Raw genomic sequence first — 24,654 nt, 5'->3', positions numbered from 1 at the left:
TGCAGTTTCTGAGGAGCGGGTTCTAACTGATCCAGAGGGCACTGATCGTTCTCGTCCTTCCACTACCACAACTGCAAATGCGTTCTTGTCCTTACAATCTGCAACGTCTACATAGACGGCCCCTTTGTCGTTCCCAAACTTAGCTTGCAGTGCTCTGGCTCTTGCCTTCCTGCGACCTTCATGAGTTGAGTTTATTTTTTGATTTAGACAGATTTGTTTGGGTGAAGAGGGCTAAAGGTGACACGCTTGGTCACCTGACTGGGCCGTAGACACCCTGCATTCATACAGACAGAATTTGGAACACAGCAAGAATACAGAAAATTTGGAACACAGCAAGGGATTTCATATTGCAATGTATACATAGAGAGAGAGAGAAAAAAAAAACACCTTTGTTACAAAACAAACAATACCCACGAATAGGTTTACTTGACAAAAAAAAAAAAAAGAAAACCACCTTTGTTTCAGATAAAATGATAAAAACGGGTACGTTAACTTGACAGAGCGAAAAGAAAGGCATTCCAGGGGAGCTTGATCTTCCAAATAACGTATAATATGCGAACATTGCATTGCTTACATACAAAAGCTGGTTTCAACTCATTCACGCGGAAATCACTCAAGAAAATGACTAAAGAAGAAAATCTTTGCCGGTTTTTGGAAAGCAGCTGCAGAGAGGAACAGGTTTTCATTAGATCAATCAGGTCAGGACAGGGGTTCAGAAGGTTAGGAATTTGCCAACTGAATAATTGTCTACCATAATTCGTCCGGCAGTTGTTCTTGATAAAAAAGGCTTTCCTAAATTCGTAATGTGGCTCATATTTTGTATATTTGAAGATGAAAAGTACTGGATTTCTTTTAAAATCTGAAAAAAAAAAAAAAAGCAACCTCTGACAATCGCAGCTTAAATAATGATTCAATGTCCAGAATTCGATTTGGGCTAAAATGTAGTGATGCCGAGTCACGTCGTGATAGATTTTAAATAAAGCGGACACATTTTTGCTGTAATAAATAGAGGCTTTCCATATTTGTCCTCGAAGTGTTGCCCCATACAAGCAGGCAGTAATGTAGCCGCGAATGAACAGTGCTGAAATAGAGCTGATGCCGCAGATAACGAGGCAACAGTAAACGGAACCGATTGAGCATACCAATGCATTGTGCAACGCTGCGCTTAATGAAGCGATGAGAAGACCAACTCAGGTTTTCCTGAAACTGAACGCCTAAAAATTTGATTTCTGAAACCCGCTCTAGTGGTCGCGACTGAAATATCACTTCATTACTAATATGAAGAGCCCTGTTACCTGGAGTAAACACAGTGTACTTTGTTTTGCCAACATTTAATGCTAGCTCATTTGCAACATGCCAATCAGATAAATTCTCAAGCCATAAATTTAGATGCGGAACTAAGAAGTCAAAGTTTGCTGCTGAAAAAAAAAAAAAAAAAAAAAACACTTGTATCGTCGGCGTAAAGGATAATAGCAGGAGTTTCAGGTAGAGATACAATTTGCTACCGGATGCATATTCTTGGGCAAATGCTTTATGTACAACCCTTTGTGCATTTCCCGCCTCACCTGAACTTTCATGTCCCCGGCTGGAGCCTCAACCCCAATACCGATCTTCTCCAATATGTACCTTCTCGTTTTTGTTTTCGAAAGCCTTCCTAGTTGCATCACCAGGTGCCTCGGTGTTGTGCACCCCTAATCCCAGCAGCCTTTCGGTGGACGCATTGTTAGGTATATAGCATCCATCTTGTTTTTCTCCGTCACGTCCAATTTCATGTAAAGTAGACGACGCCAACGACGGCTCCGGTGCGAGAGTCCGACGAGATATGCCAACGAGCAACCTAACACGCCACCGACAGAACGGTTTCCCGCCTTTCGCGAGAAAGAAAGGGAAGCTAGCAATGCGAATCATCCTCATACGACTCAGCTGCCCCATTCTTCATCCCCCTCGCCCGCTTCTTCGCCACCATGGTATGGTTTCATGCTCTTATCTTTATTACTCTTTTGCGCACGCCACCCGTGAGCGCGCCAGCCACCCTGTTTCTCGCGGGCCGGTTGGCTCCGTCTGTGCGTGTGCTGTGGGAAGGCATGAGCTGCCTTTTTTTCTCTTAGCTGTGGCTTCTTAGCAATATTAAGCTTTCTGAAATAGATTTGCTTGATTAAGCGTCTTCTTTGCTTTCTTATGGAAAGTTTATTCCTTAATTTGCATTCACTGGTAGAAAAAAAAATGCTCGATTTCTATTCTCGAAAGCTTATTTAAATTGTTTAGGCATGATGCTTCCTTATTTCTTGTGTAGCTGTGTACGCCAACGTTATTAGATCATTTGTGTACGCTGCTTCTACTGCTTCATACCTAGCACGACACTATCTGTGATGCTTTAAGTGCACTGTAAATGAGTAATTGTATGCAATAAAGAACGAATAGTAGCCATCTTAAATTAATAGTTATGAAAGAATAAAGCTATGGTTCCTGAAGTACGTGTTAAAACATTTTATGCCGTTAGAAAAACATCCAAGTGCATGCGGATGCAACGCACGCAGAAATGGATTTTTGAACACTCTACATTCTTCCTAGTCTGCACCTCATACGCTTTATTTGGCATTCGGCTACCGATTTCAAGGCCGCGGGTTCGACGAAGGCCGCAGCAGCCATATATTCAGCAAAGTAGGCATGCAATAAAGCTCGTGTGATGTGCGTTATTAGCGCACGTTAAATTAGTAGTCAACAAATTTTTGTTTACCGTTTTTGTAATGACGCGCATGACATTATACAGAATACGAGCATTCACGCGGATCGCGCGAAAAAGCGGAAAATCATTGATTAGTATATTTTACCGAACCGAACGAATGAACGAAGGTTTTAAGTAATTGGAACCGAAGCAAATACTTCGGCTCCAGTTATTTAAAGACTTTGTTTATGCTGCTAAGGCTACAGCAACGGATATGCGGGAACGTACAACGATTAGCGTTATCACTTAATTTCAACACGCCCCTAACGAGCGGCCGTTATTACGTGATTTCGGTTTGTACTGAATCGTAACAGGCGTAATGAAAATTCGATGAGTCAATTTTCATGGCAAAAGTGAGGCTAAGAATCAGATAAATACGTTGTTTTGTTAGAAGTATGCCATATATGGAGTGAGTTTTTTCGTTTGACTTCTTATAAACGCCTTCGAATGGCTTTTCTTGCCGATTATGCTTTAGCTGCCGTATTTGGCCGTAACTGCGTTCGGGCCACATGGGGGGAGGGGGTGTAACAGTCCCGCAGATAAGGGGGTTGCAGCCACTTATTCCTTTTATGGCTCCTTTTATGCAAATCAGTCACGAAGTGTCAAAAAGGAGTCAAATTGCTGTCCCCCCCCCCCTCCTTTTTTTTTTTTTTTTTGTTGTTGCGGGGGGTGTTTCGGTTACTGCGATAATACAGCCTCGCACGTGTCGACAGTAGTACAAAATGATTCGCGTTTATTAAGAATGCTTATAGCATTTGTCAACAGAACGAATATGTGTGAAGGTGATAAAGGTAGCCCACTTCCCCTCATATCAATCTATAGGCTCCCTTCGCTCACAAGACTTGTTTTCAGCCTGCAGGAGAGGGCGATTCCGTGCTCTTTTGACAAAATATTGCGCTTGCAGTTCTTCAATGCTATCATAACCTGGAGGAAAGGCGTAGCACTGTTATTAACGACCAACTTGTTTGTCGCAGGCGGTATTTTGGTGGCTGCGGTGAGCTCTTCGCGAATTCCGTTAATTTCTTGCGTGCTAAATTGGTGGCTGGGGAAAAACCTCTGAAACGGAAAGGTTCGCCTTGAACGGAGGTCCAATACCTTCATCTTATCTTTGAAGGTAGAAATTTTGATAATAGGGCGACACTTCGACGATGAAAAAGTGTCAAGACGATGGGCACGTTCATTATCTCCGCCTAATAGGTCTGACAACGCAGCGAATTTACTCTTCTGTCTCATTCCATGATTCGCGTGCATCAGAAATGCCACACATGATCATATTATTTCTTCGCGAATGGTCTTCCAGACTATCCAAATGAGACTGCAGTGCTGCATGGTGCGATGTCAGAAGGTTAGCTGCGTCCTGAACTGAAACCAGCTCAGGTTCTATAGTATTAAGAATATTAGTTTTCGATTCGAGAACTTCTAGGCGATTAAATATATCTAATATTTTTCGTTCCAGTGATGCTTGATTGCCTTTCACGATTTTAACTTCGGCGCACAGTAGGCTTTGGCTTTTACTTCATTCCACGGTCCAGTCGCTGTTAAGTATAGCTAACATGGACCCTTCGAGATTGGTATCTGTCTCGTCATTCGTCTTTAAACTGTCGGAGTGCAGCTTGGGCGGGCCGGGCTTGCTTTAAATATCGCCGGAACAAAGAAGCAGTACACGCGCCACGGCAACACATTCACCGAAAGTGATGAACAGCATTTGTTTACATGGGAGCAGTAATAGGAACCCATTGTCTGATTTCTTGACGTGAAGGGAATAACTTCTACTAACCTGCGGAACGTACAGCAGTGTTGCGTTAGCCATGGTGCAGTGCCTGCTCCCATTTCCACTGAAAGTGCGGTCGGGATACGCTGCAGTCCAAGATCCGATGAACAGATGTGGTGAAGCGTACATTCCAACAATGCGTAAGCAGCGGAAGGTTCTTCTTTTTCCGTAGACGGAGCAAAAACAGGGCTTGTCGCATGCAGCACGGTGAGGCCAGCATGAAGGACGTTACGAGGGCCACCAGAACCTCCGGAACATACAGCAGAGTTGCGTTAGCCATGGTGCCGCGATGGCTGCTCCCATGTCCGCTCATTTATTCATTTCGCTTCTTGACAGCAGACAAATGCAATGCCTGATGCAGGAACAGAAGCTAAATGCAATTGGTGCCTGACGAGGCCTCTGTCCCTATGCAGGTCGGACAGATGCTGCAGCATGTATTTAAGTATGAATCTTTTCCTTGACAAGACCAGGTAGATAGCGTGGCGCTCTTCTACAAATACAAAAACTTATCACACATACAATAGCAAACAATATACCAGGCATTACATGATATTAGCTTAATTACAAGAAAGCGCGGAACATGCTCGCCAATGTCCCGAAAGTATTAAAAAGCCGCTGAAACCGTATTTCTTGATAAAATAATAAATAAAAAGGACACAAACTGCGCTACAAATGTGTTTGCTGTGCAATTGAAAATCGCAATACACATTTTTTAACTCTACAAACTTCTCAAAAGGAACAACGCAATTGATTTTTGTAAATGTTCTACTAAGACCAATTCTTGCACTCCGCTGAGAAATTCGAAGGGTTACTGCATGACCCGGAATACTTTTGCGCCAAAGTTATTGAGGATAATTACTATAGCCGGTCCGATAAAGATCCAGGAATATTTTGCAACAATGTCCGAAGCGGTCGAGCGCAAAATCTGGTACGTTTGGTATGGAATCATTCGTTAACAAGAAAGAGCGGGGCGAAAAGCTTTCACTCGGCTCCCCCTCAAGTACAGATGACGGTAGCGAAAACGCGTCGACCAAGCAAATGCCTGCAAGCGGGCCTGAACGGCACGCACGCTGAAATCTCCTCTGTTCAAGAAATTCAAGACATCTTAACATCGCTTCAGCCAGACCCAGACGGACACAAAACAAAAAGAAAACGTCAGACAGCTCGGAGAGCGGCGCCGAAGTGCTTCGTCATGGCTTCAGCGTGTGCACGTGTCCAAACAAGCGCACAGTCGAGCGGATGCGGAAGTGTTAGCAGCCCCAAGAAATGAACCAATCACAGCGAAAAAGAATGTTCTAGAATGTTTTATCAGTGACTACGCATGCGCGCCTCCCGGGTTTATTGGAGGACTCGCTCACGAGCGGCCATACCGTCTTCGTCGCTGGCGTTGCGTGACGTGCCAGATTCATTTGAGCGTTATTGACCACTGTGCTCTTTGAGGATGTCTGGACGCTGGCGGCTGATTGCCGTCGTCTTCGTTCGTCGCCACGGGAGGCTGTAGAGGCAGTTATACTCCTGGTCGACCGAGCAACTGGGATATCGTCGAGCTTTGCCCTGGGCTTCAAGGTGAGTGCGGAGTTAGGCCTCGCGGCGAGTTATGCTTGTGTCTGTGAAGCTTTATTAACTGCTTACATTGGATTAATGGCATTTCTGCCATCAAAACTGTAACATGAAATTAGCTCAGTGCTTGTATAGTAGTTTGCCGCGTCTTGCCTTGTATTTCGTCGCTGTCTCCAGAAATGATAGCGGTACGACAGTTTCCGTCTCGCACTGAGTACCCGTTCCGAAAGCATTTGTGACGCGGCCACTGCGTCGTGCGGAGGAACAATTCGCCTGTGTTTTACTAGACGTTGCTGAGCAAGAAGCATTCCCGCCTCGCTACTGCATAGAAGCGTGTGCCGCCATTTATCGCATTCTTCTGCCTCTTGTGAGACCCCTGCCGCCGCCAGATTTGCACTCGCTAGGCCTCGTCAAACTAGCGTGAAAATTCTCGCAGTGGCGTAGCGTTGACGACGACGCTCACGATATTCGCGTTTTCCCCTGCGTTTACCGTGTAATGCAAAGAGGAGACGCTGAAAGAGGACGTGGAGGACAAGCAGAGTGGAAAAGGGGGCAGCCACATCCCACAAGTGAAAACGAGAAAGCCCGCGCTTTTCCCGAGTCGCCATCTTGCCCTCCTCCAGCCTGCGCAGCCGCTTGAGCTCCGCGTCGCCATCTTGCTCTCCTACAGCTCGCGCAGCCGTCGACTGCACTGTCACGGCGCCATCTTGTTGCACTGTCCGCCGCCACCTCCACCCGCGGGTCATTGAGCTTGAGCCACGCGTCGTCATCTTGCTTTGCTGTCAGCCTCCGCTTGCGGGTGAACGGCCAGCTTCGATTCGCTTTTTGTTTTTTTTTTGTTTTGCGAAACTGGGGAAATAAACCGCGACCTCATCCTTCACCGGAAGTTAAGAAAGGCAATCAGCGGGTAAAAAAAAGCCAGCTTCTGCTGGAATCGGCACGCGGAAGACGTCCTACGTTGCGCGTTTACCAACTAGTGTGAGCTTGCATTTATATGTGTTTGCTCTGTGCACGACTTGCATGCCTTATTTCATGCACTGCCGAAGACTTTTAAGGCGAGTCTTTCTTGGCTCATTAGTGGTGTAAAGAGGGAAGGGAGTGTGTGTCAAAAGTGCCTTCAATTGGTGTGAGCTAATGTTTGTGCATTGTACTTGATGGTATGCTATGTGCCAATTAAGGATTGCAAATGGATATAAGCTGTGAAATTAATAGTAAATAATGACATAGCGTATATTGATAAGAGATGTATATAGTGATAACAGGGATAATTAAATACAGGATTAGACAATGATAGTGAAATTAATACTGGTAGCCATTGTGTATGCGTGTGTATGAAAACTTAAAAGGAATTTGAAGAAGATAAACGTGAATAAAAAAAAAAAAAACGTTTGTGTGTTCGAAACGCCATTGCGTCATATCCCGAACGGCAGAGCATGAGTGTCCTCTTAAATTTCCAACGATATCTTGTACTCCTCGTCCAGTCTAAAAGCCTTCGGCCTAGGTGTAGTACTAGTCGGCTCCGCGTGTCGGAAATTGGGGACTGCGTAAAAATGTTGTATCTTGATAATTTGTCGTTCTTTTGATTGATTCTTGATTGCTGTGTAATAGGGAATAACATGTTGGTGAAATCATTGTAATTTATTTATTTATTAAATGATGAAATAAAGAAAACAGACTAAAAGAAATGTTCAAAGGTGCCAATATACCCAGACGTAAAAACCAATGCTTGATGATGCTAATTAAGTGAGTTATAGATCAATTAATAAGGCGCCCGACATGCTGTTCTCAAGGATGCGGGATCGAATCACGGCCACGGCGCCGATTTTCGGTGTAGACGAAAGCAAGGCGCCCGTGTGCATTGCGATGTCAGCACACTTTAATGAACCCCAGTTGGTCGAAATTTCTGGACTCCTCTCAGAGCCTGCGTCTCTTTTAAAGCCAAAACAAAATCAGATATTGGATAAAAGGGGGTTTAAAGGTGTCAAGACGCTCAGAATGAAGCCAATGCTTGATGACGCCAATTAAAATTTTATTAATTGAAGAATTGAATTCATTATAGAAATTAAAACTGAATAAAGGGTGTTGAGAGGCGTCAAAATGCTCTTGGTCACAGCAGTCAAGCGTCCGCCAGCACAGCAGGGTCACCAGGGCTTGGTGGGTGCGCCCGCTCGCTGGATGCTGTCAAGTGAAGCAGGCTTTGACGGAGCTTGGTGGGGGCCGTCGCAACTCGGTCACTTTTCTCGCACTCTGGCAGGAGAAGGAAGAGAAAGAGGAAAGGGAGGAGAAGGAGAGAAGCATCATTTTCGATCTCCGATATGTTTAGTGCTAATGAAGCCAGATTGAATTTTTTGCGTTGCAGAGAGGATTGATGCGATACCTATTGCTCATGCGTGTTGTCTAGTTTCGAAAAGAGCTTTTCACGGGTCCTTTAAGTGCACCAGGTTAATTTTCTGCCTTGCTGGTATACGTTGTCTCGGAGCTGCAGTGTGGTCTCCTCGCTAATTCTACTCGTTTTCGTCTTCTGGTTAGAGCTCCGCCTTTGCTGTCAAGGATACGTAGCGTATGACACTGCCGCACTGCACACGACACTGGAACCTCCTGTTTGTGTGCACCCCTCACGTGCCGAAAAGCTGCTGTCATATTTGCCATCCTCCAGATGCCTCTAGGAGCCATCACGCTTTTGACTGAGCAAAGAGTGCAGACAGCATCATCGTCAAGCCAGGAATTCGGAATCAATTGTACGGGCGGTTCGCTTTCACGTCTCTGTTTAAAACAGCCTTCGTTTTATTGATAATTGCGTGTTTTTCACTCAAGGACCTCATGCGTACTTACGAAACACGATATCTTGAGCTCCTCGTCTTGTCCTTTTTTCTATGCTCCCTGCATCTTCTATTGTTCATTCTAGCAACCAAGTTAGTGCAGACTAGACACTCATAGATTGTGTGCACGATTCCCATTCTTCCCTTACAGGTTCCTTTGTTCCATAAGCACGGGTGCACATTGCCAGGGAGGGGACCATCAGATGCACTCTCCCCATTGTCGGCTCGTTGCCGCCATCTTCGGCATCCCCACGGACGCTTGAGAAGCCAGTGAGACACCTGACCGGCGGGGACAGAATTATCCTCCAGCCAGGCCTTCGGCTTCGAAGGTGAGTTGCGGGGCAAAGTCTCGTGGCGAGGGCGACTTGTGTGTGAAACCATGCTCTAACTCAGCTACTCACATTGGATTACTCATTTTGTTTGCATCAAAACTGTAACATGAAATTATCTCGGCACTTGTATAGCGGTTTCATGGACAGTCGCCATCGGGTCTTTTCTCAGTGATGGAAGCTGCAGCAGTAAACAGGAATCAGGGCGCCCGTTGGTTTAGAGACACTAGGTAGGGCTGTTGCAGTCATCGCGTCGGCGAGCTCACTGCCGTTTCCGTCTCGCACTGAGTACCCGTTCCGAAAGCCTTTGTGACACGGTCACTGTGTCGTGCGGAGTTACAATTTGCCCGTGTTTTACTATACATACCTGAGCAAGAAGCATTCCCGCCTTGCTACTGCATAGAAGCGTGTGCCGCCATTTATCGCATTCTTCTACCTCTGGTGACACCCCTGCTGCCGCCAGACTTGCACTCGGTACGCCTCGTCACACTAGCGTGAAAAATCTCGCAGTGGCGTAGCGTTGAGGACAACGCTCACGATATTCGCGTTTTCCCCTGCGTTTACCGTGGAGACGCTGAAAGAGGGCGTTAACAAGAAGAGTGGAAAGGGGAGCAGCGACATCACACAAGTGAAAACGAGAAAGCGCGCGCTTTTCCCGCGTCGCCATCTTGCCCTCCTCCAGCATGCGCAGCCGCTTGAGCTCCGCGTCGCCATCTTGCTCTCCTACAACCCGCGCAGCCGCCGTCCGTCTGCACTGTCACGGCGCCATCTTGTTGCACTGTCCGCCGCCACCTCCTCCCGCGGGTCATTGAGCTTGAGCCCCGCGTCGTCATCTTGTTTTGCTGTCAGCCTCCGCTTGCGGGTGAACGGCCAGCTTCGATTCGCTTTTTTTTTTTTTTTTTTTTGTTTTGCGAAACTGGGGAAATAAACCGCGACCTCATCCCTCAAGGGAAGTTAAGAAAGTCAATCAGCGGGTAAAAAAAAGCCAGCTTCTGCTGGAATCGGCACGCGGAAAACGTCCTACGTTGCGCATTTACCAACTAGTGTGAGCTTGCATTTATATGTGTTTACTCTGTGCACGACTTGCATGCCTTATTTCATGTACTGCCGCAGACTTTTAAGGCGAGTCTTTCTTGGCTCATTAGTGATGTAAAGAGGGAACGGAGTGTGTGTCGAAAGTGCCTTCAATTGGTGTGAGCTAATGTTTGTGTATTGTACTTGATGGTATGCTATGTGCCAATTAAGGATTGCAAATGAATATAAGCTATGAAATTAATAGTAAATAATGACATATAGCGTATATTGGTAAGAGATGTGTATAGTGGTAATAGGGATAAATAAATGCAGGATTACACAATGATAGTGAAATTAATACTGGTAGCCATTGTGTATGTGTGTGTATGAAAACTTAAAAAGGAACTTGAAGAACATATAAGTGAATAAAAAAAAACGTTCGTGTGTTCGAAACGCCATTGCGTCATACCCCCAACGGCAGAGCATGAGTGTCCTCTTAAATTTCCCACGATATCTTGTACACCTCGCCCGGTCTAAAAGCCTTCGGCCTAGGTGTAGTACTAGTCCGCGCCCGACATGCTGCTCTCAAGGATGCGGGATCGAATCACGGCCACGGCGCCGATTTTCGGTGTAGACGAAAGCAAGGCGCACGTGTGCATTGCGATGTCAGCACACTTTAATGAACCCCATTTGGCCGAAACTTCCGACTCCTTTCCGAGCCTGCGTCTCTTTTAAAGCCAAAACCGAACCTAACTGAAATAATTGAACAAAATCAAATATTGGATAAAAGGGGGTTTAAAGGTGTCAAGAAGCTCAGAATGAAGCCGTTGCTTGATGACGCTAATTAAAAATTGATTATTTGAAGAATTGAAATCACAATAGAAATTAAAACTGAATAAAGGGGGTTCAGAGGCGTCAAAATGCTCAGAATGAAAAGTTGATGGGTTGTGATGTTAAGATAATTTTATTGTATAATTGATCAGTTCAAATAATCAGAGGCAAAAATGCATTCAAAGGCGCCAAACTGCTCAGAATGCAAGGCTAATGTTTAATGATGACGAGCTTTCGTGTAAAACGAATATGAAATAAAAATATGAAAAAGTGAGAAACAGCGTTCTTTTTTATGAAACGCTAACACATCATATGGGAGCACACGTGTCTTGCTAATTTTCGCGCCAGCCATGTGATACGGCTTTAGAGACGTTAGTTATTCATGCATCAGCTAAGCAGCATCTTGTCTAATTTGCCAGGTTTTGACTCCAAGCGTCAATGTATACAACCGCCCTTTTTATCAGATGTGATAGTTGTTTTTTCTTTTCCGCCACTGCATGTGTTGGGCGAGTGCGAACGACTCACGCGCAGGTTCTGCAAGCGAGCTACATATTCGCAGCACCGCGCGTACTTTGTACGCTTACATTTCTGCTACAACGAGGAAATCAAACGTACAGTCACTGCTCAGAAACAGACTCCTCAGGACTCCCTGCGCCGCTTTGCATTCCAGCCCCCTCACTTTATACCACCGTAACATTGAAAGCAAAACAACTGCGGACGCACAGTCTCGGCACTGATTAGTTTGGGCCAGCTGTCTTAGAAGCGCACTTCTCTCAGGGAAATAAGAAAAATCGTAATCATCGTATTAAGTAGTTACTAGTAAGATAGCAATACTTAATTATATAATAATAAGACAGATGACTGATAACATGCCTCAACGGCAATTCAGGACAACATTATGGTAATCATAAGAGAATATTAGACTATACAGGTTGTCCAAACTAACTTTGGCCAAGGGTTAAAAAATAAAACATTTGAGCTAGACAAGGGAATCCACTCGAATACAGCTGGCAGCCGTCTGGCGCACTACAGGCAACTTTCTTTTTTGTTATTAACATTAATAATGGCGATAACTTCCTAAACCTTTCAATATTGACTTTAGACAATAAATGTGAGTTTTAACGTTGGAGATCACCTTCGGAAGCCCCCGTTCCATTTATTTCTGACAAAGAGAGCCTCACGTGTATCGTTCTTTTCGAGCTCTAAAAGAGAAAGCCCACAAAATACAAAAATATCACTTGTTTAGCGCATTCGCGCGCCGTGATTGTGGTGCTTCCTAGTCGTGTTTGAGTAAACGAACTCCACAGCCGTGACTCGACGGCCGATTTCCGGCGGTAGGATATGTTGGCGAAGGTTGCAGCGAGCGCGGTGAGCTCACTGCAGCATGCACCGTCACTGGCGTCGTCTGGCTGATGCGGACGGAGAATCTTACGGGGACATTTCGGCCTGCCGCTGCAACAGGGCCATGAAGGCGCGGTCGCAGCTGATTTTTTTTTTTTTCATTTCTGAATACGCCCAAGAAACATCCCGGACGGGACCCACTGCTAAAAGCTCTTTGCGAGGTCGTTGAGCCTTATCGCTTGGCAGATGGTTGGTTCGGTCGCCTAAACCATGGTTCGGAGCAGCACAATCGTAGCGCGCGAATGCTCCAGTCACATAATTTTTTTTTTGTTTCGCGCGCAATCCTTACCAGGTCGAGAAAAACAAAAATAAACCGCGAGGCTTTCGTTATCACAAATAAATGGAATATGTTCTGAGGGTGCCCTGCAACTTTGCAAATCACATTTATTGCCTTAAGTAAATACTAGTTAGAAATTTAGGAAAATTATCTTCATTAATAATTATTTATTGCGAAACAAGAAATTGCCTTTGGTGCGTCAGAAGGCCAGCTCTAGCAACTGGTTTCCCTGGCCTATCTCAAATGTTTTATTTTTTAACCTTTCACTAAATTTAGCTTGGACACCCTGTATGGATAGTTACTAAGATAGTGATAGTTAATAATAGTGCCAGTTTATGTTAGTGATAACGGTATGTGATATGATGAGACAGATAAAATGATGGTTTATTGTTTTTAACATGGCGAAATGATACAGGCTATACTTTAGGCTTAGATAAGAGTGATAACGCAACTCTTGGGAATTTAAATCAGTATAAACGGTCATGCGATGGGGCGATGACGTCGGAATAGTATTGGGTCTCGGAAAACGTAGAACAAGCTCATAACGGAACTATGTACCACACCCTTTTGCATTCTGCAAAAAAATGTCCCTAAAACGGTCCTTGTAGTATAATTGTAGTTCAATATAGGTATAGTGCTGGTCTGTTAGTAATGGAGTGGATCGTTTAAAAGCTTTGTGTGGAGCTTATATAATTTTGAAAAGTGTTCCCGGTGGTCGCTTGGTATAGCGATTATAAAAACGCCTCCCCGTTTTACTTCCTCTCCTATCATGTCTAGAAAGACCAAATGATGTCATCGGGGCTTGGTTGTTTGATTTACGGGGTTGTCTCAAAGCGATATGAGAGAGACCGTAGTGGATGGCTCTTAAAATTTCGACCACCTGGCGAACGTGCACAGACATCGCACTGCACACGGGCGCCTTGCTTTTCGCCTCCATCGAAAAGCGGCCGCCTCGGCTGGGATTCGATTCCGCATTCTTGGTCACAGCAGTCAAGCATCCTAACCACTCTGCCAGCACAGCATGGCCATAAGGGCTTGGTGGGTGCGCCCGCTCGCTGGATGCTGTCAAGTGAAGCAGGCTTTGACGGAGCTTGGTGGGGGCTGTCGCAACTAGGTCACTTTTCTTGCACTGTGGCAGGGGAAGGGAGAGGAAGAGGAAAGGGAGGAGAAAGAGAGAAGCATCATTTTCGATCGCCGATATGTCTATTGCTAATAAAGCCAGATTGAATTTTTTTGCGTTGCAGAGAGGATTGATGCGATACCTATTGCTCATGCGTGTTGTCTAGTTTCGAAAAGAGCTTTTCACAGGTCCTTTAAGTGCACCAGGTTAATTTTCTGCCTTGCTGGTATACGTTCTCTCGGAGCTGCAGTGTGGTTTCCTCGCTAATTCTACTCGCTTGCGTCTTCTGGTTGCAGCTCCGCCTTTGCTGTCAAGGATACGCAGCCTATGACACTGCCGCGCTGTACACGACACCCGGACCTGCTGTTGCGACACCCGGACCCCTCACGTGCCGCAAAGTTGCTGTCATATTTGCCATCCTCCAGATGCCTCTCGGAGCCATCACGCTTTTGACTGAGTAAAGAGTGCAGACAGCATCATCGTCAAGCTAGGCATTCGAAATCAATTGTACGGGCGGTTCGCTTTCACGTCTCTGTTTAAAACAGCCTTCGTTTTATTGATAATTGCGTGTTTTTCACTCAAGGACCTCATGCCTACCTACGAAACACGATATCTTGAGCTTCTCGTCTTGTACTTTTTTCTATGCTCCCTGCATCTTCTATTGTTCATTCTAGCAACCAAGTTAGAGCCGACTAGACACTCATAGATTGTGTGCACGATTCCCATTCTTCCCTTGCAGGTTCCTTTGTTCCATAAGCACGGGTGCACATTGCCAGAGAGGGGACCATCAGATGCACTCTCCCCATTTTCGGCCCGTTGCCGCCATCTTCGGCATCCCCACGGACGCTTGAGAAGCCAGTGAGACACCTGACCGGCGGGGACAGAATTATCTTCCAGCCAGGCCTTCGGCTTCGAAGGTGAGTTGCGGGGCAAAGTCTCGTGGCGAGGGCGACTTGTGTCTGTGAAACCATGCTCTAACTCAGCTACTCACATTGGATTACTCATTTTGTTTGCATCAAAACTGTAACATGAAATTATCTCGGCACTTGTATAGAGGTTTCACGGACAGTCGCCATCGGGTCTTTTTTCCGTGACGAAAGCGCGGCGGGAAATATGACTCAGGGCGGCCGCTGGTTTAGACGACATTAGGTAGGGTAGGTGTAGGTATTGAATCAGCGAGGATTAATGACTTCATTTCCTCGTATTCCTCGCTGGCTCAAGAAGCTTTACCTAAGCAAGCCCGCTGCCGTTTGCGTCACGGAATAAGCACCCGTTCCGAAAGCCGTTGCGGCCCAGCCACCATGTCATCTTGAGGAACAAAAATGGCTCACAAGTGCACTGTAATTGTAAGACATGTGGTTCGTGGCCGTACGTAGCTTTCGGAAAATCTCGCCAACCTCTTCAAGCAACTCTGAAGAACGGACGCTGCCTGCGGTCTGCAGCACATCGTGTTTCCGCTGCAGCCAAGGTCAGTGCGGCAATCTTTCTATATTCTGACTGGGGCGTGCGCCGCTCCTTGTCGACTTGTGTTGCCACAACTTGTGCTACATGGCAGCAATGGTGAGTATACGGTATACCAGATATGCATTTCTTTGTTCCAAGCTGCCTTTCTTTTTTTCAGATTTGCTTGAATTACCAGACGACCCTCCTGAGCAGGAAACACATTCGTATCGTTCCTGGAGATCGGCCATTGCCTGTGCGGTTTCCTGCGACATCACTGCCGCCTACAGGTTTGCATCCGTTATATGTTTTATAAATTATACCGTGTACGACTTTCGCGGTTGCTTCTATATTTTGCTACGGGTCTTCCTGTGTCCCCACCATCCGCGTAGTTTGGACCTGTGTTCCGTGCGGCCAGCTGTCTTCAGGTGCTCCAGTTGCACGTCTTGCATAATATTAATGCGAAATTATTTCTTGGCTTATTGTTGGCGTGGACAAGGTGTGTGACAAGACGAGTACAGGAAATAATGACGATCAGAATGACGATATCAATAACAAAGTAATTAACAGGTCATTGATGACAATAGGTTCTAGCAATGCAACATACATTACTAGTCATGATAATGAGGTAAGGCTAAGTAATTCAGGGAGATTTTAGGTCAACTATAATCCTCATCACTTGAGGTCAACAGATTGGTTAATAAAATAGTGATAGTTAATGATAGCGATGAGCCATCAGCTGATCACGCAATAGGAAAATGGATGGACAAGATGTCAAGTTTATGGCGTCCTGTATAATGCAACTATACATGTTTTAATAGCACCGGAGGCGTCTAAATAGCATCGGAAGTTGGAAAACGCAGAATAAGCTTATAACGGAACGATGTTCGGAATATTCCATTGCTTCGCAATCCGCTCGTAAGGGGACTTGAAGGACCCCGAAACGGTTCTTGTAGTGATATTCTAATTCAAGAAATGTATAGAGGTGGTCTTTGTTGGTGACTTGAGTGAAAACAGCGCGAAAGAAGCCCGAAGGCGAAGCGAAGAAGGGAGAGGAAAGAGCGCTGACTGACATCGAAACTCGCACAATATATAGGAAGGCAGTGGAAAAGATAATCAAATGCCGTCAACGTCACATGGCGGTAAAGAGCCAAAAAGCGATAAAACCATAACAGTTTGATGAAGATCAAAGTGTGCTGATTTCAACAAGAGATGAAAACAAAATGAAGAAGTTAAACTTGATGACAAAAACAGTAAAAGGAACATGGTGTAAAGAGCCCCCCCCCCCCCCCCCCCAAAAAAAAAAAAAAAAAAAGAAACGGTAAAAGCTAAAAGTCAACTGAATTCGAACATGGATCAAAACAAAGTGAAAAAAGTTACACTTGAAGACATAAACAGTCAATAAAACATGGTGTAAAAAACCATAAAACGGATAAAACATTTAAAATAAAACATTTAAACAGTGAAATTTAAAATCTTTGCGTGGAGCCTGTGGTTTGTAAAAACGTTTTGAAAAGTGCTCTTGCTGACCGCTCGCAACCCTTTATGGCGGCGACAGCAAATCTCTGCGCGCTGCTATTACGCCTCCTGCAACACCACTACCGTTGACAGGTGTACACCTGTCATGTTTTTACAATGTGTAAGACTTCATGTTTCATTTACTTTTTGCTGCAGGTCTTCTTCCTATCATCACGCCATTCGTAGATTTTGGCTCCCGTGCACCGTGCGACCAGCTGACTTCGATACCACACGCGTTCCAGTTGCACACCGTGCAAAATATTTCTCCTGCTTCGACATACCTCCACAGTGCTTCAGGCCGTCGGTTCAACGTTCCTAGAGTAAGCCCTCAGGTTCTTATGCCTTCTTATGCTTATGCCTTCTGGTTACAGCTCTGCCCTTGCTATTACAGATGCGTGGACTTCGGTTCTGACTGCACATGGCACCTGGGCCTGTCGTTCGTGCTCACATCTGATGCGCTGGCAAGCTTCATTCTTCAGAGGCGCTTGGAACCCATCGCAGGTTCTATACCAAGCGAGGAGTGCAACCTCTTACTGCATGAATTTTCTTTTTCTGCCCAAAACATTAGTGTGCTCTACTCATGATTCAAATGCCTATATCAACCTTTATTTTTATAAAAACTATTCGCTTGCAAAAATTTTGCAGAATATTGTCGTGCATCATATATGATACACCATGCAGTTAGGGGTATTTTTGTTAAATTATAAAACTGCTCATAAGTGGTTCTAATTAAACGAGAATTACCTTTTTATTACTAAACGGCATTTTTATGAGAAAAAAAAAACATTTATATTTTAGTCCCAAGCAGACCGGATCTAAAGAAGTTAGGACGATAGAACATGGCGTCCATGTACAACTGTGTTATTTCCTGCAAAGCTTTCTCAAAGGAAGACCTTAGCGACGTTTGGTTGTTGTTGTTGTTGTTATCCTCTAATTTGATGGCACATACTCACACAGGGGGATCGGCCAAGAATTGGGGTGCAGAGATATTAGATTTTGAGATGTATAACTATATCGCAAAAAATTAAATAGAAATAATTGCTAGGGAATAGAGAAGGAAATGTAAATATGAAAAACCAAAATAAAAAAGGGTAAATACTAACGCACGCAGTAGGACAATACTAAGATTTATATGTACAGATTAAAAATTCAAAGCAAATTAGCAAGGCAGGCGTTTTGTTTCTATTAATAAGTTTTGAATGGCGTTAAAAACAGACCTGTGGTTGTACCCAAGCATGATGGCACCGACCGATAATAAAATCTGGCTGCTCAAATTAAGACCCAGCTTGTAATGGCTTCTTCAAATACCGTTTTCTCATCATGGTAAAACGGCGGCAAAATAGCAAGAAATGATCTATTGTTTCCGGTTTCCCGCAGAATGCGCAGACAGGAGAAAGCGCCAATCCAGATCTGTGCATATCGAAATTTAGGGGCGGAATATGACAGCGTAGCCTGGTTAGAGAGACCTCAGTCTTCCTTGATTGACATGATTTCCTATTCATCAATATGTACGGCAGATGTGCACTTAAAGGGAAGCTGAAACGGTTCTCAAATTGCATAAAAATCCGTGGTTGGAAAGGAGGGGTCTTGTTAATCATGTGCGTCAATTTATTGTGAATTATGTCGATAAAAACAAAAACAAAAACGAACGCTTGTTAAAAACGCGCCACGGTCATGGCATCGCCGAAACTGGGGAAAGGGCGGATGTGACGCGAATCTTGGCATGCCTACCGGTCGGCTAGGTCGGACGCGCGTTTTGCATACTTGCTTCTTTCCATCCCACGCTTTAGTGATCGACAGATAGAGCGCAATCTGCTGCTGGTGCCGATTGTTTTCTACAGTTCGGTTCTACGCTGAAGTTTGCGCATGTTCAGATTCGACGGGGTCAACCAGCAGATACGCGGCTGTTGCGGAGTGCGGCGCCGCGGGCTTCTCGACGCTCTCCGACTCTATAGTGAGCTTATTTTTCTCAGTTGTAAAATAAACGTCGTCCGATGTTCAAAAAATATTTTCCTTGTGTCAGAAAGCAAACATTCTTTTAAGTGCGTGAAGCGACTAGTGCCTATCAGCAAGGCTTTCCCTTGTGCTAACATTGGTGGTCGAGGTGACATGGTGCTTTACAGTTTCACATAATAAGCTTTCAGCGCAGTGGGTCTCTGTCGCGAAAAGGAAAAAAAAAAAGGATTTTCTCTGGAATAAGCTGTGCTTTGCACTGATGATTATTTGTCGATGACGATCATCGAATCTTGGTAGTGATTGTGGTCACTTGGGATTCCAATTAAACCAGCGCAACTAAAGTCCGCATGCCGTCCTGCCAATGTTCCCGCACCTAATTAGGTTAATACCGTTTTTGCACGGCTGGGTTCACCGTCGTTGCTCATAACCAAGGAGACTAAACTTAAAACGCGATTCGTGGCTTACTGTTGCACAGCTCGCTGCCGTTCTCGGTTAGTCAACAGTTACCAGTTAGGTACAACAAACGATATATGATTGGTAGAATGAAGCCTGCATTTGCAGTAGTCATTTAAAATGACTACTGCAAATGCATACTGCAAATGAATACTGCAAATTCTGCAAATGCAGCACGGCAACAGCACACTCAAGCATCGTCCGAAGGCAGCACTGCCTCCTCATGCCACGCCTCCCGCAAGCTGTCCGTCGATCCCTTGCGCTAGCGTCAAGAAAGCGTGCTTAAATTTATTGTTATCTAGGCCCGGGGATAAAGGATTGTAAAAAAAATTAACCCTTATTGTGGATCGCTGACCCATACCGAGATGCGGGTAGGAGTAGTAACTGCGATACAAGCAAGTTTCTCTTCACAGCTGCGTAGCGGCAGTCGCCGGTGCGTCGCGGCTTATCCGAGTGTCTTGTATACATTAGCTCCTCTGCTAAGGCGGCGCCGTAATTAATGATATCTTCATTTGATTGTGAGACAAAGTGATTTACGTTAGGCAGTTCTATGAGTAGCTCGTTTACTACAGCGCTGCTCAATCCCCAAGCGTCGTCTTCTGTAGTGCCAATGAGAAATTATTAGGGTGTTTCCACGTAAGATCGAACAAAAGAATGGTTGGTCGACCTTTTAAATTTCTTGCAAAATTTTATAAATTGTTGTCTGATGACTGCAAAGAAGAGTGCTGCGATTGGTTCTGCTGTGCCAAAAGGTTTTCGGGGCACTGGGAATTGACAACGACGAAGGGGTGGAGTGCCGCGTTTATTTTCTGTGCTGTTTTGACGAACTTTGGTTATGAATTATACAAATATGTTAATTTTAGGTAGCTGAAAAGTCTCTGACTAAATACATGCATGTTTTTATTTGTATGCAGAAAATTTTCGCTTAAAATTTTACCTACGTTGCAGTGCTTTATTTCAATAAGTATTAATGGCAGAGCAGCAATAATTTAACCCTATGTTCTCAGCATAGTTGTCTATCAAAAAGCCAGAGCGTATTATTATATAGCTTTTCAATAGAGCTAAACAACTCGGGGGATGAACTGCAGATAATGATTGATGACCTAGACAGGAAAAGTAGAAAGGTAGGCTTGAAAATCAACATGCAGAAGGCTAAGGTAATGTTCAAGAGCCTCGGGAAGGAACAGCCGTTTAGATTAGGAAGCGAAGCACTGGAAGTAGTACACGAATATGTCTACTTAGGACAGGTAGTAACCGCAGATCCGTGCCATGAATGGGAAATAACAAGGATAATAAGATTGGGATGGAGCGCATTTGGCAAGCACTCGCAGATTATGACTAGCAGCTTACCGGTATCGCTAAAGAGGAAAGTATACAACAGTTGCATATTGCCTGAGCTCACCTATGGGGCTGAAACGTGGAGGATAACCAAGAGGGTTCTACTTAAGTTGAGGACAACCCAGAGGGCTATGGAACGAAAAATGCTAGGGGTAACATAGGAAGCGTGCAGAGTGGGTCAGAGAAATAACTAAAGTTACCGACATTCTAGCGGAAATTAAGAACTGGACATGGGCAGGACATGTAGTGCGAAGAGAGGATAACCGATGGTCGCTGAGGGTAACAAACTGGATTCCTGCCCCTTTTACCATTCGTTGCAGTCACCTGGTTGGATGTGTTGGATGTTTCAAAACTGCGTGCAATCTCGGGTGCTTTCTTTCCAGGTATCCTTTCTCCACTAGAGCCAGTGCTGTCCGCAAGGGCAACTACGAGGTGCCACACCTTGAGCCAGGCGGCATAGCCATTCTTCGTGCAACATATTCACGTTCTGCTGCTGTCGTTAAAAGGCTGATCTCCCATATGCTGCCAGTGTAAGCACATCAAATTTCCTGCACCTATCACTGTCACAGCTCCGTTTCTATTTTGCAGATCAGCGAACTGTGGCTTCTCCATACTACCGACATTCTTGGGGCTTGCACCACGAGTGACTTCGGCATGACGACCTTTGGCGTGGAAAATGATCTGCCCTGCATTCAAGGCACCTGCGCTGTCAACTACATTGATCGTGCATATTTCCCCATGTATTGCATGACTTAGTTGTGTCAGTAGCGTGTTGTGTCAGTAGGATCGCTGTTGATCCTTCGTGAGAAGAGAGTTGTGCGAATGTGCATGTGTGCAGTGACGATGCCCAAACAGTTGTTATTGCGCTATTTTTAACGATGACAAATTGGTGCAGCTCCCAGAGAGAATTTTTTCCCGTGATGAAAGAGAGAAGAGAGTGAAGGCATAATAGCACCTGTTGTCCATAGGACTAGCCGCCCCCTGCAAGGCTTTCTGTCTTAATTGTCTGAGTTCGCTCCGCTACTTAGCCCTGTCTTTGACGAAATGCCACTCACAACGGCCACCAGAGCTTGTGGTCTACCAGACGCTGTAGGTTCAATCTTATCCCCGCGTCGCCTACTCACCACATATCCAAGATTCTTCCGCAGCGACCTTTCCGAGAATGCCGAAGACTGCGTGAACGCAGCAGATCTTTGGTTTTTCTACCTGACCAAATATGCACTGATTCTTCGAGTTTTCTAGCTCCTTTATTCGGCACGAAAATCGGAATCCTTTTCTGCATACTGCGATAGCATGCGATAACGCATCTTCAGTCAGATGATATGCTGTTGATACCAGGGAAGAGCTGTTCGTATTTTATCCTGGAGTTCTTTGCTGAGGCAGTGTCGATGAAACGGAAAGTGCAAAATCCCAACTGAAAATTTAAGGAGACGAGACCAAACGTTCGACGTCCACGTGTTCTATTTCGTGAGAGTTGTTTTCATTCGATTCGGTATTTCATCATTTGAAGTGTGTCAACGGCGACTTTGTTTGGCTTTCACAAGTCGTCTCCTTCTTCCATGTATTGTTTTATGCCAAAGAACAAGTTGCTGAAAGGAATGAAGCTAAATATTCACAAACGCATTCATATATTTGAAGTCGACACATGAAGCTACATCGCCAGATATCTTTGGACTGGCACTACGTGGACGCAGCAGATCTTTGGCTTTTCTACCTGACTGATTATGCATTGATTCTTCGTGTTTTCGAGCTCCATTACTTTGCTCGGCACGAGATGCGGAATCCTTTTCTGCATACTGCGAAAACATGCGATAGCGCATCTTCAGTCAGATGATATGCTGTTGATACCAGGGAAGAGCTGTTCGTATTTTATCCTGGAGTTCTTTGCTGAGGCAGTGTCGATGAAACGGAAAGTGCAAAATCCCAACTGAAAATTTAAGGAGACGAGACCAAACGTTCGACGTCCACGTGTTCTATTTCGTGAGAGTTGTTTTCATTCGATTCGGTATTTCATCATTTGAAGTGTGTCAACGGCGACTTTGTTTGGCTTTCACAAGTCGTCTCCTTCTTCCATGTATTGTTTTATGCCAAAGAACAAGTTGCTGAAAGGAATGAAGCTAAATATTCACAAACGCATTCATATATTTGAAGTCGACACATGAAGCTACATCGCCAGATACTTTTGGACTGGCATTACGTGGACGCAGCAGATCTTTGGCTTTTCTACCTGACTAATCATGCATTGATTCTTTGTGTTTTCGAGCTTCTTTACTTTGCTCGCCACGAGATGCGGAATCCATCTCTGCATACTGCGACAAGATGCGATAGCGCATCTTCAATCAGATGGTATGCTGTTGATACCGAAGAAGAGCTCTTCGAATTTCATCTTTGAGTACTTCAGTGCGGCAGTGTCGATGAAATGAAGAATGCGAAGATCCCACCTAGAAATTCAAGGAGATGAGAGCAAACGTTCGATTACCACGTGTTCCATTCATTTTCATTCGATTCGGGATTTCATCATTCGAAGTGTGTCAACGGCGACTTTGTTTGGTTTTCACAAGTCGTCTCCTTCTTGCATACTGCGACAACATGCGATAGCGCATCTTCAATCAGATGGTATGCTGTTGATACCGAAGAAGAGCTCTTCGTATTTCATCTTTGAGTACTTCAGTGCGGCAGTGTCGATGAAATGGAGAATGCAAAGATCCCACCTGGAAATTCAAGGAGATGAGAGCAAACGTTCGACGACCACGTGTTCTATTTCGTGAAAGTTATTTTAATTCGATTGAGGATTTCATCCTTTGAAGTGTGTCAACGGCGACGTTGTTTCGTTTTCACAAGTCGTCTCCTTCTTCTATGTATTGCTTCATGCTTAGGAACAAGTTGCTGAAAGGAATTCCGCTTTTTAGTCACCAACGTATTCATATATTTTATAGGCGACACCTGAAGCTATATCGGCAGATATTTTATTACTGGCACTACGTGGACGCAGCAGATCTTTGGCTTTCCTACCTAATTATGCCTTGATTCTTCGTGTTTTCGAGCTTCTTTACTTTGCTCGGCACGAGACGTGGCTTCGTTCTCTGCACACTGCGACAACATGCGAAAAAGCATCTTCAATCAGATGGTATGCTATTGATACCGAAGAAAAGCTCTTCGAATTTCATCTTTGAGTCCTTCAGTGCGGCAGTGTCGATGACACAACGAATGCAAAGATCCTAACTGAAAATTTAAGGAGATGAGACCAAACGTTCGACGACCATGTGTTCCATTTCGTGAGAGTTATTTTCGTTCGATTCAGGATTTAATCCTTTGAAGTGTGTCAACGGCGACTGTTTGGTTTTCACAAGTCGTTTCCTTCTTCCGTGTATTGTTTCATGCCAAAGAACCAGGTGCTGAAAGGAATTCCGCTACTTAGTCACCAACGTATTCATATATTTTATAGGCGACAAATGAAGCTACATCGCCAGATATTTTTGGACTGGCACTACGTGGACGCAGCAGATCTTTGGCTTTTCTACCTCACTAATTATGCACTGATTCTTCGTGTTTTCGAGCTCCTTTACTTTGCTCGGCAAGAGATGCGGAATCCTTCTCTGCTTACTGCGGCAACATGCGATAACGTATCTTCATTCAGATGGTATGCTGTTGATACCGCAGAAGAGCTCTTCGTATTTCATCTTTGAGGCCTTCAGTGCGGCAGTGTCATTGAGACGGCGAATGCAAAGATCCCACCTGGAAATTCAAGGAGATGAGACCAAACGTTCGACGACCACGTGTTCCATTCATTTTCATTCGATTCGGGATTTCATCATTGGAAGTGTGTCAACGGCGACTTTGTTTGGTTTTCACAAGTCGTCTCCTTCTTCCGTGTATTGTTTCATGCCAAAGAACCAGGTGCTGAAAGGAATTCCGCTACTTAGTCACCAACGTATTCATATATTTTATAGGCGACAAATGAAGCTACATCGCCAGATATTTTTGGACTGGCACTACGTGGACGCAGCAGATCTTTGGCTTTTCTACCTCACTAATTATGCACTGATTCTTCGTGTTTTCGAGCTCCTTTACTTTGCTCGGCAAGAGATGCGGAATCCTTCTC

General features: G+C 44.8%; 1 protein-coding gene across 3 annotated transcripts; it reads left to right on the top strand.

Moving 5' to 3' along the window:
* The first annotated feature begins 5,851 nt into the window (after positions 1–5,851).
* Positions 5,852–22,338, top strand: LOC146185559 (uncharacterized). Of its 3 annotated transcripts, none has more exons than XM_084606499.1 (8): positions 5,852–6,062; positions 9,027–9,204; positions 14,144–14,354; positions 14,587–15,577; positions 16,962–17,125; positions 17,197–17,306; positions 20,936–21,082; positions 21,141–22,338. In XM_084606499.1, exons 4-6 carry the CDS (start codon positions 15,430–15,432, stop codon positions 17,215–17,217), a joined length of 333 nt encoding a protein of 110 aa, XP_084462625.1. In that variant the 5' UTR covers positions 5,852–6,062; positions 9,027–9,204; positions 14,144–14,354; positions 14,587–15,429; the 3' UTR covers positions 17,218–17,306; positions 20,936–21,082; positions 21,141–22,338. The 3 variants fall into 3 exon arrangements, 1 of the variants encoding a protein (XP_084462625.1); XR_014708002.1 differs by lacking the exon at positions 5,852–6,062 and adding an exon at positions 8,609–8,794; XR_014708003.1 differs by lacking the exon at positions 14,144–14,354.
* Positions 22,339–24,654: the final 2,316 nt, after the last annotated feature.

The sequence above is a fragment of the Amblyomma maculatum genome, chromosome 6, assembly GCF_055883805.1.
Source record: "Amblyomma maculatum isolate TAMU_Amacu chromosome 6, ASM5588380v1, whole genome shotgun sequence".
Taxonomy (NCBI): domain Eukaryota; kingdom Metazoa; phylum Arthropoda; class Arachnida; order Ixodida; family Ixodidae; genus Amblyomma; species Amblyomma maculatum.
Note: the sequence above shows the minus strand (reverse complement) of the source record. Positions and strands in the feature narration are given on the sequence as shown.

Excerpts from the sequence above, each read along its gene's own strand:
- LOC146185559 (XM_084606499.1), top strand. The coding sequence starts at position 15,430 with ATGCATTTCTTTGTTCCAAGCTGCCTTTCTTTTTTTCAGATTTGCTTG. Across the intron at positions 15,578-16,961 it reads GACATCACTGCCGCCTACAG|GTCTTCTTCCTATCATCACG; the intron begins GTTTGCATCCGT and ends TTTTTGCTGCAG. Across the intron at positions 17,126-17,196 it reads GTCGGTTCAACGTTCCTAGA|ATGCGTGGACTTCGGTTCTG; the intron begins GTAAGCCCTCAG and ends TTGCTATTACAG.